A 12,717-nucleotide genomic window follows, 5' to 3' on the forward strand; every position below is an offset into this window, starting at 1 on the left:
GGGTCCATTTCCCCTCTCTCCCTGCGAAGAGGAAGTTCCGTTAGCTCAGAAAGTGCAGAATCACACTCTCCGCAGCCTGGAAAGGCCCGAGGAGGGCACTGGGTGTGATAACAAACGGGCCTCCTGCCGGGGACTTCAGGCGCCTTCCTGAGAAGCCTGGCCCTCTCCCCACCTCTCCAGCTCTCCCTGGCCCTGCTGAGCTGGGCATCCCCTCCTTCTGGAGAGGGAGGCGGGGTGCAGCCGGAGCTCAGGGAGGACTCCCCGCTCCTTGCCGCTCTGCTTCCCCGAATCTGATGCCCCCTTCTCTGACTTCATGTTCACCTCCAGGCCTTTTCCTGGGGAGAGCCAGCTCCCACACGCGTTTTCAGGAGAGAGTGACCAACCCCCACCTCCCCCATCAGACAAGGAGCCTCCGGCAAAGCCATGTTCTCTGAAGGCAAAGGGACCAGCCCTCCCCCAGAACTGGCCACCCGCTCCGAGTGCGAGTGCGAGTGCGGGGAGAGGCAGCGGGGAGGGATGCAGGGGCAAGAGCAGCGACTGAGGCTCAGGGGCCGCAGCCACGGCTCTGCCCCGCGGCGTGGCTGAGGGGAGAGGCAGTCCAGGCCTGTGGCTTTTCTCAGAAGGCGCTGCTTTCAGAAGGTATGCAGCTCACTTCCGCGCTAGAAGCACCTGGGCGCGCCCCAGGCCCCCAGGTCCGGGGGCAGGTGCCGGCTCCCGAGAGGCGAGGCCTGGCGGGCTGCCTTCTAGAGGGAGGGAATGCCGCCTGTCCGTCCCCTGCTGTCAGGATTTACACACAGAACCTTGTCCCGCCTCCCCTCAGGGCCTGCCTACTTCCATTCGCATGCGTTTTCGTGATCTCTTTCACTCTCACCTTTCCCAAGAAAAACTGTCCACCTCCCGCTCAGCTTTACGACACTGACAGCCCTCGCCCATTTGGCTCCGTGGTTAGTGTCAGCCCACAGACTGAAGGGTCCCGGGTTCGATTCTGATTACAAGCTCGATCCCCAGCCGTGGACGGGTGCATTCAATCGACGTGTGTCTCTCACGTCGATGCTCTCTCCCCTCCCTCCCTTTCACTCTCTCTAAAATCAATGGGAAGATATCCCCGGGTGAGGATTAACCACAACAAGCAGCCAATGGCCAGGATTCTGCGTGTGCCGGGCGGTGAAGCTCTGCAGATGCGGTCTCATTTACACGGCGCGACTCCCCAGCGAGCCGTCCCTCCCAGCGAACAGATGAGGGAACCGAACGCAGTCAGAAAGGACCGGTCATTCGCCCCAGGCCACAGACAGCGAGTGGTAGCCCAGGGCTTCCTCTGGGCTGGCCCTCAGTCCTCAGGGCAACATCACACCTCCTTCATTCCCACCCTCAGCCACCAGCAGCCACTGCCCGCACCAGCTGCTGTGCCATCAGAAATCCTCCTGTGGCTCGGGGGTGGAGCGCGGACCCATGAACCTGAACCAAGAGGTCACTGGTTCGGTGGGCTCGATCCCCAGTAGGGGGTGTGCAGTAGGCAGCCGATTGGTGTTATTTCTCTCTCCTCGTCAATGTTTCTATCTCTCTACCCCTCTCCCTTCCTCTCTCTTTAAAGATAAATAAAAACATTTTTTTTTTAAAAGAAATCCGACTGGTGTCCTATGATTCTTGTCCTGACAATTTATTGGAATAAAAACGACATCGCTCATTTGCACAGCTGTGTGTTCAAGGCCCGCACACCTACTTCCCCGCAGAGCCGCACGCCCCGGGCCGAGACCAGTCAGGCCCTGCTTTCTGGTTTTACAGATGAAACGGATGAGGACGTGACCAGCCCAAGGTCACACAGCGAGAAACGGGGAGCTTAATGGGAACTTCCAGGCTCTTGGAGTACCCAGAATTCTTTACTGCACAATGCTGTTCTTCAATAAATAAGACAACGGAATAAGTAAACCGCCCCCGGAACCCTAAGGAGTCCTCCCTCAGGCCTGTCAGCCGAGGGGGTTGTTCCCAGGCTGGCCTAGCACGGCCGGGCAGTGTGGAGGGTTCTGGCTGGACTCCCTGGGCCAGAACGTCTATTCCCAGCTGCTCCTGGAGTGCAGGCCACGGATGACAGGGGTCAGCCCACCCGCCCCCCCGGCCAGTTCTTTGCCCACGGACTGTAAGCGGCTGTGAATTCATACTCCCGACTCACTGGGAGCTGGGCGCACACCTGCCCGTCGGGCCCAGTGCCTGCGCTCTGGCATGAAGCCTGGACGTCCGCTCGGGTCCTCTCCGTGCGAGAAGAAGCTGGCTCTGTGCAGACACAGGCCGTGATAGCTTCCTCCCACCCAGCCAGGGCCCGGCTGGAGATGTCGCCTCGGGGCCAGCTTCCAATGGAGAGCCCTTCATCTCACAGACGAGCAGACCCGAGAAGGGAGGCCAGGCTGTGCAGCTGAGCACGGAGAGCAGGGAGCGCAGCCCGCCCCGTCCTCTGGGTCCTCAGCTGGGTGTCAGGGCAAACACCGGCAGGTGCCAACCTCAGCCTCCGGGGCAGACCAGCTGGTGCTCACACCCAGCGGCTGCCTGAAGGGCTGAGATTTGACCAACGCAAATCCCCGAGGTTTCAGTGCTGCCGTCAGGGTGTGGCCCGGAGGGGTGTGGCCACGGCAGGGACCCCAGAGCTGCCGCTCTCCTTGCTGGGAAGCAGACAGGACACACCCGGAGGATGGTTCGGAGCCACAGGCCCCTTTCGGGGCTCAGTTCCTTTTACTCCCACTGGCTCCGTCATGAGAGTTGACTGACTGGCTGACCTGGGAGGCCTGCGGTGGGGAGCTCCTCCCCGGGACCTTCCCAGGGAGGGTGGTGACCAGCTGGCCACTCAGAGTCACACGTGGTCACTGCTCTCTCCTTTCCCCTAGACATGAACCCTGCTGTGAGGCCCTGACACAAGGCTGGCTTCAGGGCTAGGCCTGGCTGGGAGCTGACTTCAGCCCGGCGGCCTCACCCCAACTCCAGGAAACCCCGATTCCCTGAGCAAATGACCCTTGTCACAGAGGCAGAGAGCCAGGAGGGAGGAGGCTCTGCCGGAGCCTGCAGGGCCCCGCACAGCAGAGAGCAGCGCCCAGACTGGCATCATGCCCCCCTCTGGCCCTGGGCCCTCCTCAGACCCGGCAGGGCATGGCTGAAGTCAAAGGCAGCCCCTTCTTCTGAGTCACTCACTGGCGTGCAGACTGGAAATCAGGGGCAGGGTGACCAGGTCTGCGTCGAAGCTGCCCAGGAGGCCGCCCGGGGCCGCCACGCAGCCCAGAGGGGCGAGATCCTGGGAAAAGCTCCACTCAGATGTCCCCAGGTCCCCACAGCTGGTCACGCCCAGGAGTGACCATTCCTCAGCTGCGGGGTTCCACTGTCCAGCCAGGGCCCCTGAGGGAGCGAGAGTCACTTCTGGGGGGTCCTGTTTCAAGTAGCCCTTGTCCACGGCTGGTGGGGACCAGGCTTCCTTGGCATCCAGGCACATCCTGAGTTGGGGGACAAAGCCATCAGCGGAGGAGGCCTCTTCTTCCAGGCAGCCCGCCGTGACTGCCTGCTCCTCTGTGCCTCTGGTCTGTTTCAGGTAGCCCTGAAATTCCACTGCAGCCGGGTCTTCTCCCTCCGTCGCCTCAGGCCCCAGGGGACCGACGTGGCCCAAGCCTGAGCCACCCCGTTCATCCCCAGTCCGCTCCTCTGAGTGGTGGGCGAGGCCAATGCCGCTGTCCTCCTGGCCCCCCGCCTGCTGCACCCAGCGGGGCTCTGCGCCGGGACTCAGGCGGGGCTCCTGCAGGCAGATGCCGCTGTCGGTGCTGGCACTGCTGCAGCTGCTCTCGGGCTCCAGGGAGGCCCCCTTTCCCAGGGTGCCCCCGGCCTGGGGGAGGGCGTCCGGGAGGAGGAATTGCGGCTCCTCGGTCTGCAAGGATGGCTTGGCACTGCCGAAGCCACTGTCGGTGCTGCCATGCAGCTCGGAGTTCCTCAGCTCCGGGGACACCTTGGTGAAGGCCTGCTCATCGATGGCATGGATGGTGTCTCGGGTCTCCGGGCGGGGGAGCTGGCTGACGGGGCTGACGGGGCTGAAGGGACTGGGCCTCCCGAAGACCTGGAGAGGGGAGGGCAGAGGGGGTGAGGCGGAGGTTCCCTGCAGGCACCCACCCCGGCGTCGCCAGGGGAGGTCGTGGTCAGCCTGTGAGGGACGCTCAGGGGGCACTGCTCCAGGAGGGGGACACAGCCTGGAGGACACCCCGCGTTCCTGTGGTTTAGCTCCAGACTGAGCTTTCCCTAATGAAATTCTCAGGTCCGCTCAGGCCCGGACACAGAGAAGCCGCATTCCTGGGCCGGGCGGCAGGACGGGCGGATGGGAGGGCTGCGTGTTGTTCTCAGTGGCCGTGCTTGCAGCCCCGAGAGCAGGCTGGCCGCGGCGGGACCTAAACGTGCGTTCCAGACTCTTTTGACTACGACCCCAAATAAGAAATGTGCTCTACAACAATCTGTGTACAAGCAGCCCACAGATACATACCTCACGCAGGAATAACTACAACCAGCTTCACAAAATGCTTGTGCTACCCGCGGCCTGGGACCTGAGCTGTTCTATCCCACCCCGTCCCATTCCGTTGTTTTAAATGCACACACGCAGGGCGGCCGCCGTGCGGGCAGTGGGACAGCACAGGACCAGGACGCTGGCCGCCGAGGGCCCCAAGGGAAACCGCTGAATGCTGACTCTTCTGCCCACTCGCCCCGCCCTCCGCTGGCGAGTTACCCGTGCCGAGGGCAGGCCTGTGGGTGCTCTCCTCTCTATACCACCCCTCCCCTGCCCCCCAGCTCTGGGCCCCGCACAGGGAATATGCTCTAACACCCGTCCAGCAGGCGACGCCACGCATCTGCTGGACCACGCATCTGCTCAGAGCCGGAGAGAGGACGCTGAGCAGCGCGTCTGCTGGTCTAAGCGGCCCTTCAAAGGCCCTGGCCCCCGGCTCCCTGTCTTACCTCTACCCAGGGCCTGCAGCTAAGAACATAGTTCTTTTTTGCTGGAAAAAGACCCGAATTGAGCCAGGTGGCCTCCCCGCACCCTCCCCACCTCCCTGCTTCCTGGACCTCTTCCTCAGAACACTTTCCGAGGGTCTCTGTCTCCCTCCTTATTTTCCCCTGAGACCCTGGGCTCCCCTGAAGGCCCTCTGGCAGCCCTGAGCCGGGTGGGGAGGTGGGCAAGCTGAGCCCCAGGCCGGAGACAGGCCACAGGCCGGAGATGCCGCTGAGCGCTGGAGGCTGTGCTGCAGGTTGCTTACCCGAGGAAGAGGGACGGGGTGGGGGAGGGATACAGATGTCAGCATCCTCATGGCCCCTCCTCTCCAGCACCCAACCCCCGACTCCCCTCTCCACTCGGAGAGCAGCCCAGGCCAGCCCTTCCAGCCCTGGTCCTTTCTCTCTGAGATCTTCCAGCCACAAGGCGTGGGGAGGCTGGGCTCCATCCTGACTCGCCCTGGCTGTGTGGCCCTGTGCCTGTAACAACCTCTCTCTGCCTCAGTTTCCTTACTTGTCAAAGGAGGCCAATAAAGGCCCCTGCCTCCGAAGTGCTCATGCACAGGCCGGTCCGCGGCCGATTGTGAGTTAAACAGGAACAACGGAACGTGTGGGATGGGACTGCTCAGGATGCCGGTCACCGGGCCGCCAGGAGGCACGGCTCTCAGCACTGGGCGCTGCGGTCAGTCCTCCCTCCGCCCCAGGGTGCCTGGAGGTGCCTCCTGATAGCGTCGGGCTGAGACTGGGCACCTGGCTTCCCAGGGCCGTGGGGCTGCGGGATGGGCAGCGGCCTCTCTGAGACTCACCAGGACGGCGGGCAGCTTCCGCGGGTGGCACAGGTACAGGCGGAGGGCCACGGCCCCGCAGAGCAGCAGGACCAGGGCGAAGGAGATGCTGAGGTTGGTCACGGTGAAGTCTGCAGCCCAGAGACAGAGAGAGGCCTTGTGGCCGGGCCCGGGGGACACGGAGGGGCAGTCCTTGGGGTCCCACGGCCGCTCTCGGGAGCTACTCGCTGAGTGGCCCACGGGACCCCCACCACCCAGGCTGCCTCTACACGTGTCTGGGTCCCGGGGAACCCTGCCTGGCCCCGACTCTGGCCCGAGAATGTCTCACCGCCCAGTGACGGCTGCCGCCCTCCGCGCTCACAGTCAGCACACAGGGCAGAGTCGGGCACAGAGGGCAAGCACAGCGGGATGGCAGCCGGGCCTGGGTTCAAGTCCCAGCCCCCACCTACTAGCCGTGAGCCTCTGAGCCCGTTTCCTCATCTATGAAATGGGAAAATATGGGACTGACTCCACACCTGGCTGTGGAGTCCACGGTGCGTGCCACCCACGGCGCCTTCGCCTGTTACCTGACCCTGAGGACACGCTCAGGAGGGAAAGGCGATCGCCATCCCTTCTTCACAGATTAGAACCCTGAGGTCCAGAGAGGTTAAGGGACTTGCCCAAGGTCACGTGCCTCCTAGAGGAGAAGCAGGATCTGAACCCAGGCCCGACGCCACGCTGCTTCGTGCGTCAGCGAGTGGATGTGGAAGACACTCGAGGCCTGACCCACAGACGGCATCTCGCTGCCGACATGAGGGGAGGCTTGATGGCAGCGAGCTGCTCGTGTCCTTCACGCCCCGAAGGGCCTGTGAAGCTGTGAGGACGCACGGGCTCCTTCCCGGACACTGCCCACACCTGACCGGGCACCCCCAGTGCCGGAGTGCCGGCCTGACGCATCGGGCACCTGGCCTGTGCCGTCCTGAGGTGCTGCTTACAGCTTCCTCTGGGCACACCCTGTCCCCGGCCACTGGCAGCTCCTCGGGCAGGAGCCGGTCTTCACCAACCCCCCTCCCAGTGCCCGGCCGAGAGCCTGGCGTTTATTTATTGACTTAAGCAGCTGTGGCAAGGGGTCCTGTCTCCTCTGAGGGCTGGGGAGGTGAGGAGAGGCCCTTCAGCGAGATCCGGAGGGGACTGCAACCCACAGGGACTGCCCAGCCGACCGACCGAGGGGCCGGGCACCTGCCAAAGCGGAAGCAGCACAGAATCAGGAGGCCTGGCCCTGCCTCCGCGCCGGGGACACAGTTTACACACTGAGCCTGGGCTTGCTCACGCTCCTGGGGACGGTGGGAGAGAGATCGGTCACAGGCCTGGATCACAGGCCTGGTGAGGGCGGAGAAGGACACGGGGCGTGCCTGGCGGGTGGCACCAGCAGCTCCCCGGAGGGTGGATGCGCAGGCCCTGCTGCCCCCCGCCCACCGGGGCCGCTGCCCTGACCGACTCACACTGCTGGGCGAGCAGGAAGCACACCTCCTCCGACCAGACCCCCTTGTTCAGGCGGGAGCTCACAGCCGGCTTCACCCTGACACAGAACTCCCCAAACTCGCCGGGGGTCGGGAAGCTGAAGTTCTCGTGCTTCACCTTCTTGTTTGTGAACTGAAATGAAAGCGCCAGCAATAAACAAAACAGCTGGTTTCCCGCGGCCGCCCGGTTCCTGAGAGCTGCCCCCCGGGCCCTGAGAGCTGCCCCCGGGCCCTGAGAGCTGCCCCCCGGGCCCTGAGAGCTGCCCCCCGGGCCCTGAGAGCTGCCCCCGGGCCCTGAGAGCGGCCCCCGGGCCCTGAGAGCTGCCCCCCGGGCCCTGAGAGCTGCCCCCGGGCCCTGAGAGCTGCCCCCCGGGCCCTGAGAGCTGCCCCCCGGGCCCTGAGAGCTGGCGGGCGCCCTCTGCTCCTTCTTCACCGTAAGAAGCCCTGGATGAGCACAGCCGCGAGCTCTGTGACTACCGGGACCTATAATCCTCACTTGAGGGTTGTTTTTTCCATTGATTGATTGATTGATTGATTGATGTTTTTAGGGGAGTGGAAGGGAGGGAGGGGGCGGGGAAAAGAGGAACATTGATTGGTGCCTCCCGCATGTGCACCGACAGGGCTGGGCATTGGACCTGCAACCGAGGTACACGCCCGTGACTGGGAACCGGACCCACGGCCCTCCAGTGTGTGGGCTGCTGTTCCAGCCCTGAGCAGCAGCAGCCGTGGGGGCACCTGACTTATTTTGTATTAAAGAGAAAAGGGTGGGTTTCGTAGATGCCGAGGGCCTTCCCGGACGCGGTGGACTCTGCTGTGGTGTCAGGGAAAGGGTGATTCTGCAGGTTCCAGATCTCCCAGTTATGGGGTGTCAATGCCACAGCCCCTGAGCCTCACTGCCCTCTAGCCAATGGGATGAAACAGCGCCTCCAAGGGGATGGAAACAATGGTTACGAAATGTCCCGTGCGGGGCCTGCCGCCTGCAGGGGCACCGCTTAGGCGGAGGTGCTCTCAGCTCCCTGCTGCGCCCTGGGACCTCCCTCTGCCGGCACCAGGGGCGAGGGGCGAGGGGCAGGGGCGCAGGTCCCAAGGCCTTCGGAGCCCCGTACCTCATGGTGTGCCGGCACCTTGCGAATCGAGACCTCGTACTCGCGGAAGTGGGGGAAGATGCGCTCGTAGGTGTCGCCAGCAGGGGCCACCTTGGGCCTGGGCAGCTGGATCCTTCCCAGGACGAAGCCATCGTGTATCTCCAGCTCCAAGCCGCCCACCGTCAGGCTCACTGAGTGGGGAGGCAAAGCCGTGAGGCCCGCAGGCCGAGGAGGGCCTGCCCCGCCCCATGCCTGGCCTCCAGGGCCAAGCTTTACCCCGTAAAACCTGGGCCACAGCTTTCCAACCTAGCGGAGCGCTGGGCCTTGCTAGGGAGCGCGTTACAAGGACAGGTGCCCTGGGTCCGTTCAAGGCCCATTCCAAGCTCGGAAGCTGGGCCAGGAGACATGCGGGGTTGTAAGCACACCCCAGGAGTTCCTGCAGCCAGCGGCGCTGGCCCACACATGGGCGCTGGGGGCCCATGACCCTGACACCCTAGACCAGTGGTCTGGCCCTGGGTTCTGCAGGGCAGGCTTGTCACAGTCACAGCCCTTGCATCCGCACCGCAGGGGGAGGCTCCCACCCCTGCAAAGAGTCTCCCACCTTTTCCTCAGTGGCACCCCAGCCCTCACTTCAGAGCCTCCCACTCTGACCCTGGGGAGTCCATCCCTCACGGGGGGCGGGGGGGCTGGCCCCATCCTTCCTGCTGCCTGCTTCCCTGTGCTCAGCGCGTACAGACTCGCTTCCTCTCCAGAACCCGCTAAGCACACGGGCCTGGCCCCGCGGCCCCGGCACCGAGACTTCCCTCTGTGGGTAAACAATCCAGTTCCCTTTCCATCGCCAACAACTTGACTATTTCCATCTAACCCTTCTCCAAAGTCCTGACTCAGGCTTGCTTTGCCTCGTCCGGAAGCTGAGCTGACATTGTGCGCTATGGGAACACAGAGAACAGTCTAGACTGAGCCTCTGGCTGCACGGGACCCCCAAAGCCAAGCCCCAGGCCCCGCGGGGGACGCACCTTCGTCCTTGGAGAAGCGGGTCTTGGTGAAAGTCCAGTTGGAGCGCTGGCCTCCGTCCACGGCCCGGACTTTGGCTCGGTAGCCGTTGCTGTGGTACAGGTCCAGGGTGGCCATGGTGAGGTCGCAGGACGGCACCGGGCTCTGGCTGCAGCTGGACACGGACCTCCAGGGCTCCATCCCATACCTGGGGGGACAGCGGGGCAGGCACTGGCTCCCACTTCTGTTCACACCCGTCTTCTTTAAGAGGGAAGCAAGAGGCGGGAGCGGCCGGGATGGAGCCCTGGGTGCTCCCCCTGGCGCAGGGCATCTCATTGCCAGGGGCTCTGCGCTGGCCTGGGACCCCGAGCCAACGCTGTGTCTAAAGGCCCCCGGACTGAACTCTGTCCGGCTCGAGGCCAGCTCCCCAGGAGGACTTGCTGCGCCCGCAACACAGCCCAGTGCCTCCTCCCAGCCACACGCGGTCTCGGGCTCCTTGTCTCTTAGCTCTTTGTGTGCTGTTCCTGCTCCTCCACAAGACAGACACGTCCTGAGGAGAAAGACACTGCGGTGGCTCTCCCCCCCCCCCCCCCCAGAGCACTGCTCCGTGCAGGTGACACAGCCAGCCCCGCCGGTCAGCCCCGGCCAGTGGGTGGGTATGTGCTAGGGCCCTTCCTGGTGTCCCTTCAGTCGCAAGGCACCCATCTTTCTGTGCACCTGCTCCCTCCTCCACCTCCCTGACCCGCCGCCCCCCCTCCCCCCCCCCCCCCCCCCCCCCCGCCTCCTGCCTCCGTACTTCAGCAGCTCCACTTCATAGCGGGTGCTTTCCGACGGATTCTGGATGGGCGTCCAGTGGAGGATGTGGTGGAAAAACTCTGCTTCGAACCACACGGATGGAGGGCTGGGCAGCCCTGTCCCTGGGGAGGAGGGTCAGTGTCAGGGCCGGCAGGGGCCCGGATGAAGATGCTGAGGGGGAGGGTAGCGAGCCTTTTAGCAGCTCCCCCTACGGGGGGCCTCATTGGGAGCCAAGTACCCTACATACACCCCTCATTTCAGGATCACAACAGCCCAGGCAGGCGTTCATCACCCCCGTTTCCTGGGAGGAGATGGCAGCTCAGAGGGTAAGTGACTTGCCCAAGGCGCCAGGGCAATAGGGGAGGAGTGGGGCCCTTAAATCAGAGTCCTGTGCAGGCTGCGCTCAGGAGCAGAAGTGGTGGCTGAGGAGAGCCAAGCTGGGTGCAGTGCATCCCGGGAGGAGGCAGGGCTGAGGGCTACGGTATGTCCACAGTGAGCCCTGGGAGGAGCTGGCCCCTGGCTCTGCCCACCCCCTGCCCCTGCTCCAGCCCCATTCCAAGGCCTGCCCTCCCTCCGCAGACCGGGTCCCTGCTCCGGCCCCAGGCCTCTTCTCTGGCGCTCTGTGGGCACACAGATACCTGCTTGTGGGCAGCTGCCCCTTCTCTGCACAGGTCTGCTGGGCAACCCCAGGCTGAGGGTGTGCCCCATGCCCCAGCTCCTATAACCAGATGCCCAGCCTCCGGTGGGGTGAGAACAGACAGAATGAAGTGGCTCTTCCCACAAAGAGCTGACACCTGGGCTCTGAGACACTAAAGGCCAGGCCAGCTCCCTCTCCTGTCTCCCCTCCCCCACCGTCACCGCGGGAGAGGCCAGTGTGACTTGGGCAAGTGCTCAAACCCACTGAACCCTGTCCCGCATTGGTAAGAGGGCAGCACCTACACCGACATTAAGTCTTGTCCACCACGCGCGATGAAACAGCTCAAGGCCACACCCACGCTCAGCTGCCCTCCTCTCCTCCCGACCCCTCCGGCCTCTCCTCTGTCAGGGACTCCCTCAGGCTCCCCTCGTCTGACCACCATCTCTAACAATGCTCCCTTCTTCTCACTGTCATGCTGACTGAGAAGTCTACCTGTCCCTCGCCTGCTTTCTTATATTGTCTTTGATCTTCAAGTCTGTCTCGATTTCAAAGCGCTAGATGGAAAGTGAGAGGCGACGCAGGTCTTTGACTCTTGGTCCTGTGAGCGGAGCGTGTTCTGCTGCGCGTTCTCGGTCCCTCTGCCCCTGGTCCCTCCACCTCCCAGCTGCTCACTCTCTCTCCAGGTTACTCTTCTGGCTGCGAAACTGCAGGACAGCCGGCCGGTTAGGAGCCTGAGCTAAGGGGGAGGAGCGGGAGGCGGGGGGCAGTGGAGGTGCCTCAGGGGCTAAAGAAGGAGCGGGGCGGCTGGGGGGGGGGGGGGGTGGCAGGTGTCCCCGAGGGAAAGGCTGGGATAGGTGAGCTGGAGGGCGGAGGGAGGTAGGCAGGTGGATGGGGTCATTCCTGGGGACAGGGGGACAGGGTCCAGTCCTTTGAACTAGAGCAGCAGGAAAGCCAGGAGCACCGACGGCCGCAGGCGGGTGGGCCATGCCTTGAGGAAGAGGGTCATTCAACTCTCTCCCCGCCTCCCCGCCCCCTCCCCCCTAAGCAATCTCAGCTTCTTCCCCTTCCGGAAGGGTGAGCCCCCAGGCCAGGCTCCCTAGGATGAGATCCCGGGAGGGGCCAGATGATGGACGCCCCTCTCTCCAGAGGCCAAGCAGCCGGAGTTCTCCGTGGGGCACTCAACTTCCACGCAGGGGTGAGGACGCTGGGGTCAGGTTCGGCCACCCACACAGCGCAGCGGGCGCGGCCGGGCAGGGCCGGGCAGGGCCGTCCTTACCTTGCGCCCCGCAGCCCAGGCCGAGCAGCGCGGCCAGCGGCAGGACCAGGCGCGGCAGCATCCTGCGCGTCCCGCATCCTCCGGGGAGCCAAGCCGGGCTGCGCCCTCCGCCGGCTCCGGACTGAGACTGAGAACTCCGGCCGGCGCCCCACCTACGCCTCGCGAGGCTGACGTCAGCGGGCGGCGCCTGGGGGGCTGCCTCCTCCGGAGCGGACCGCAGGCTGCCGGGGAGGACGGAGGATGCAGCTGCGGGGCGGGGGCGGGGCGCCTGTGGGGGCTGGCGGGGCGGGGCTCCGAGCGAGCGAGAGAGAGAGAGAGAGAGAGAGAGAGAGAGAGAGAGAGAGAGAGAGAGAGAGAGTTGGGATGCACCTGGCAGGGGCAGCCTTGCCCCTCTGGGTGCGGAGGGCAGGGAGACGTGGGTGAGCTGAAGGTGGGATGGGCGGGCTGCAGCGGCTGGGAGTTGGGGCCCAGCCGGTCCCCGGCCTCTGGGTGGCCCGGAGGGCCTGAGTCTTGGCGTTGCCCTGGTGCCTGGGGGGCGCTGGTAGAGCAGGCTCCCTCTACCTGACTGTTTTTGGAGGGGCCGCAAGAAGGCTCCCAGCCTCTTCTGGTTTCTCCCGCCTGAAATCTCACGTTTACCGTTCTGTGTTTG

At 64.4% G+C, this 12,717-nt stretch overlaps 1 protein-coding gene across 1 annotated transcript; it reads right to left on the reverse strand.

Moving 5' to 3' along the window:
- Positions 1-1,641: 1,641 nt before the first annotated feature.
- On the reverse strand, positions 1,642-12,203 carry IL10RA (interleukin 10 receptor subunit alpha). The gene is made up of 7 exons (XM_008150115.3): positions 12,069-12,203; positions 10,157-10,277; positions 9,384-9,568; positions 8,389-8,558; positions 7,265-7,415; positions 5,805-5,914; positions 1,642-4,081 (listed from the first exon to the last, which is right to left on the reverse strand). The coding sequence occupies exons 1-7, from the start codon at positions 12,127-12,129 to the stop codon at positions 3,167-3,169; spliced, it is 1,713 nt and encodes a 570-aa protein (XP_008148337.2). The 5' UTR covers positions 12,130-12,203; the 3' UTR covers positions 1,642-3,166.
- Positions 12,204-12,717: the final 514 nt, after the last annotated feature.

This window comes from Eptesicus fuscus, chromosome 13 (assembly GCF_027574615.1).
Source record: "Eptesicus fuscus isolate TK198812 chromosome 13, DD_ASM_mEF_20220401, whole genome shotgun sequence".
Taxonomy (NCBI): Eukaryota; Metazoa; Chordata; class Mammalia; order Chiroptera; family Vespertilionidae; genus Eptesicus; species Eptesicus fuscus.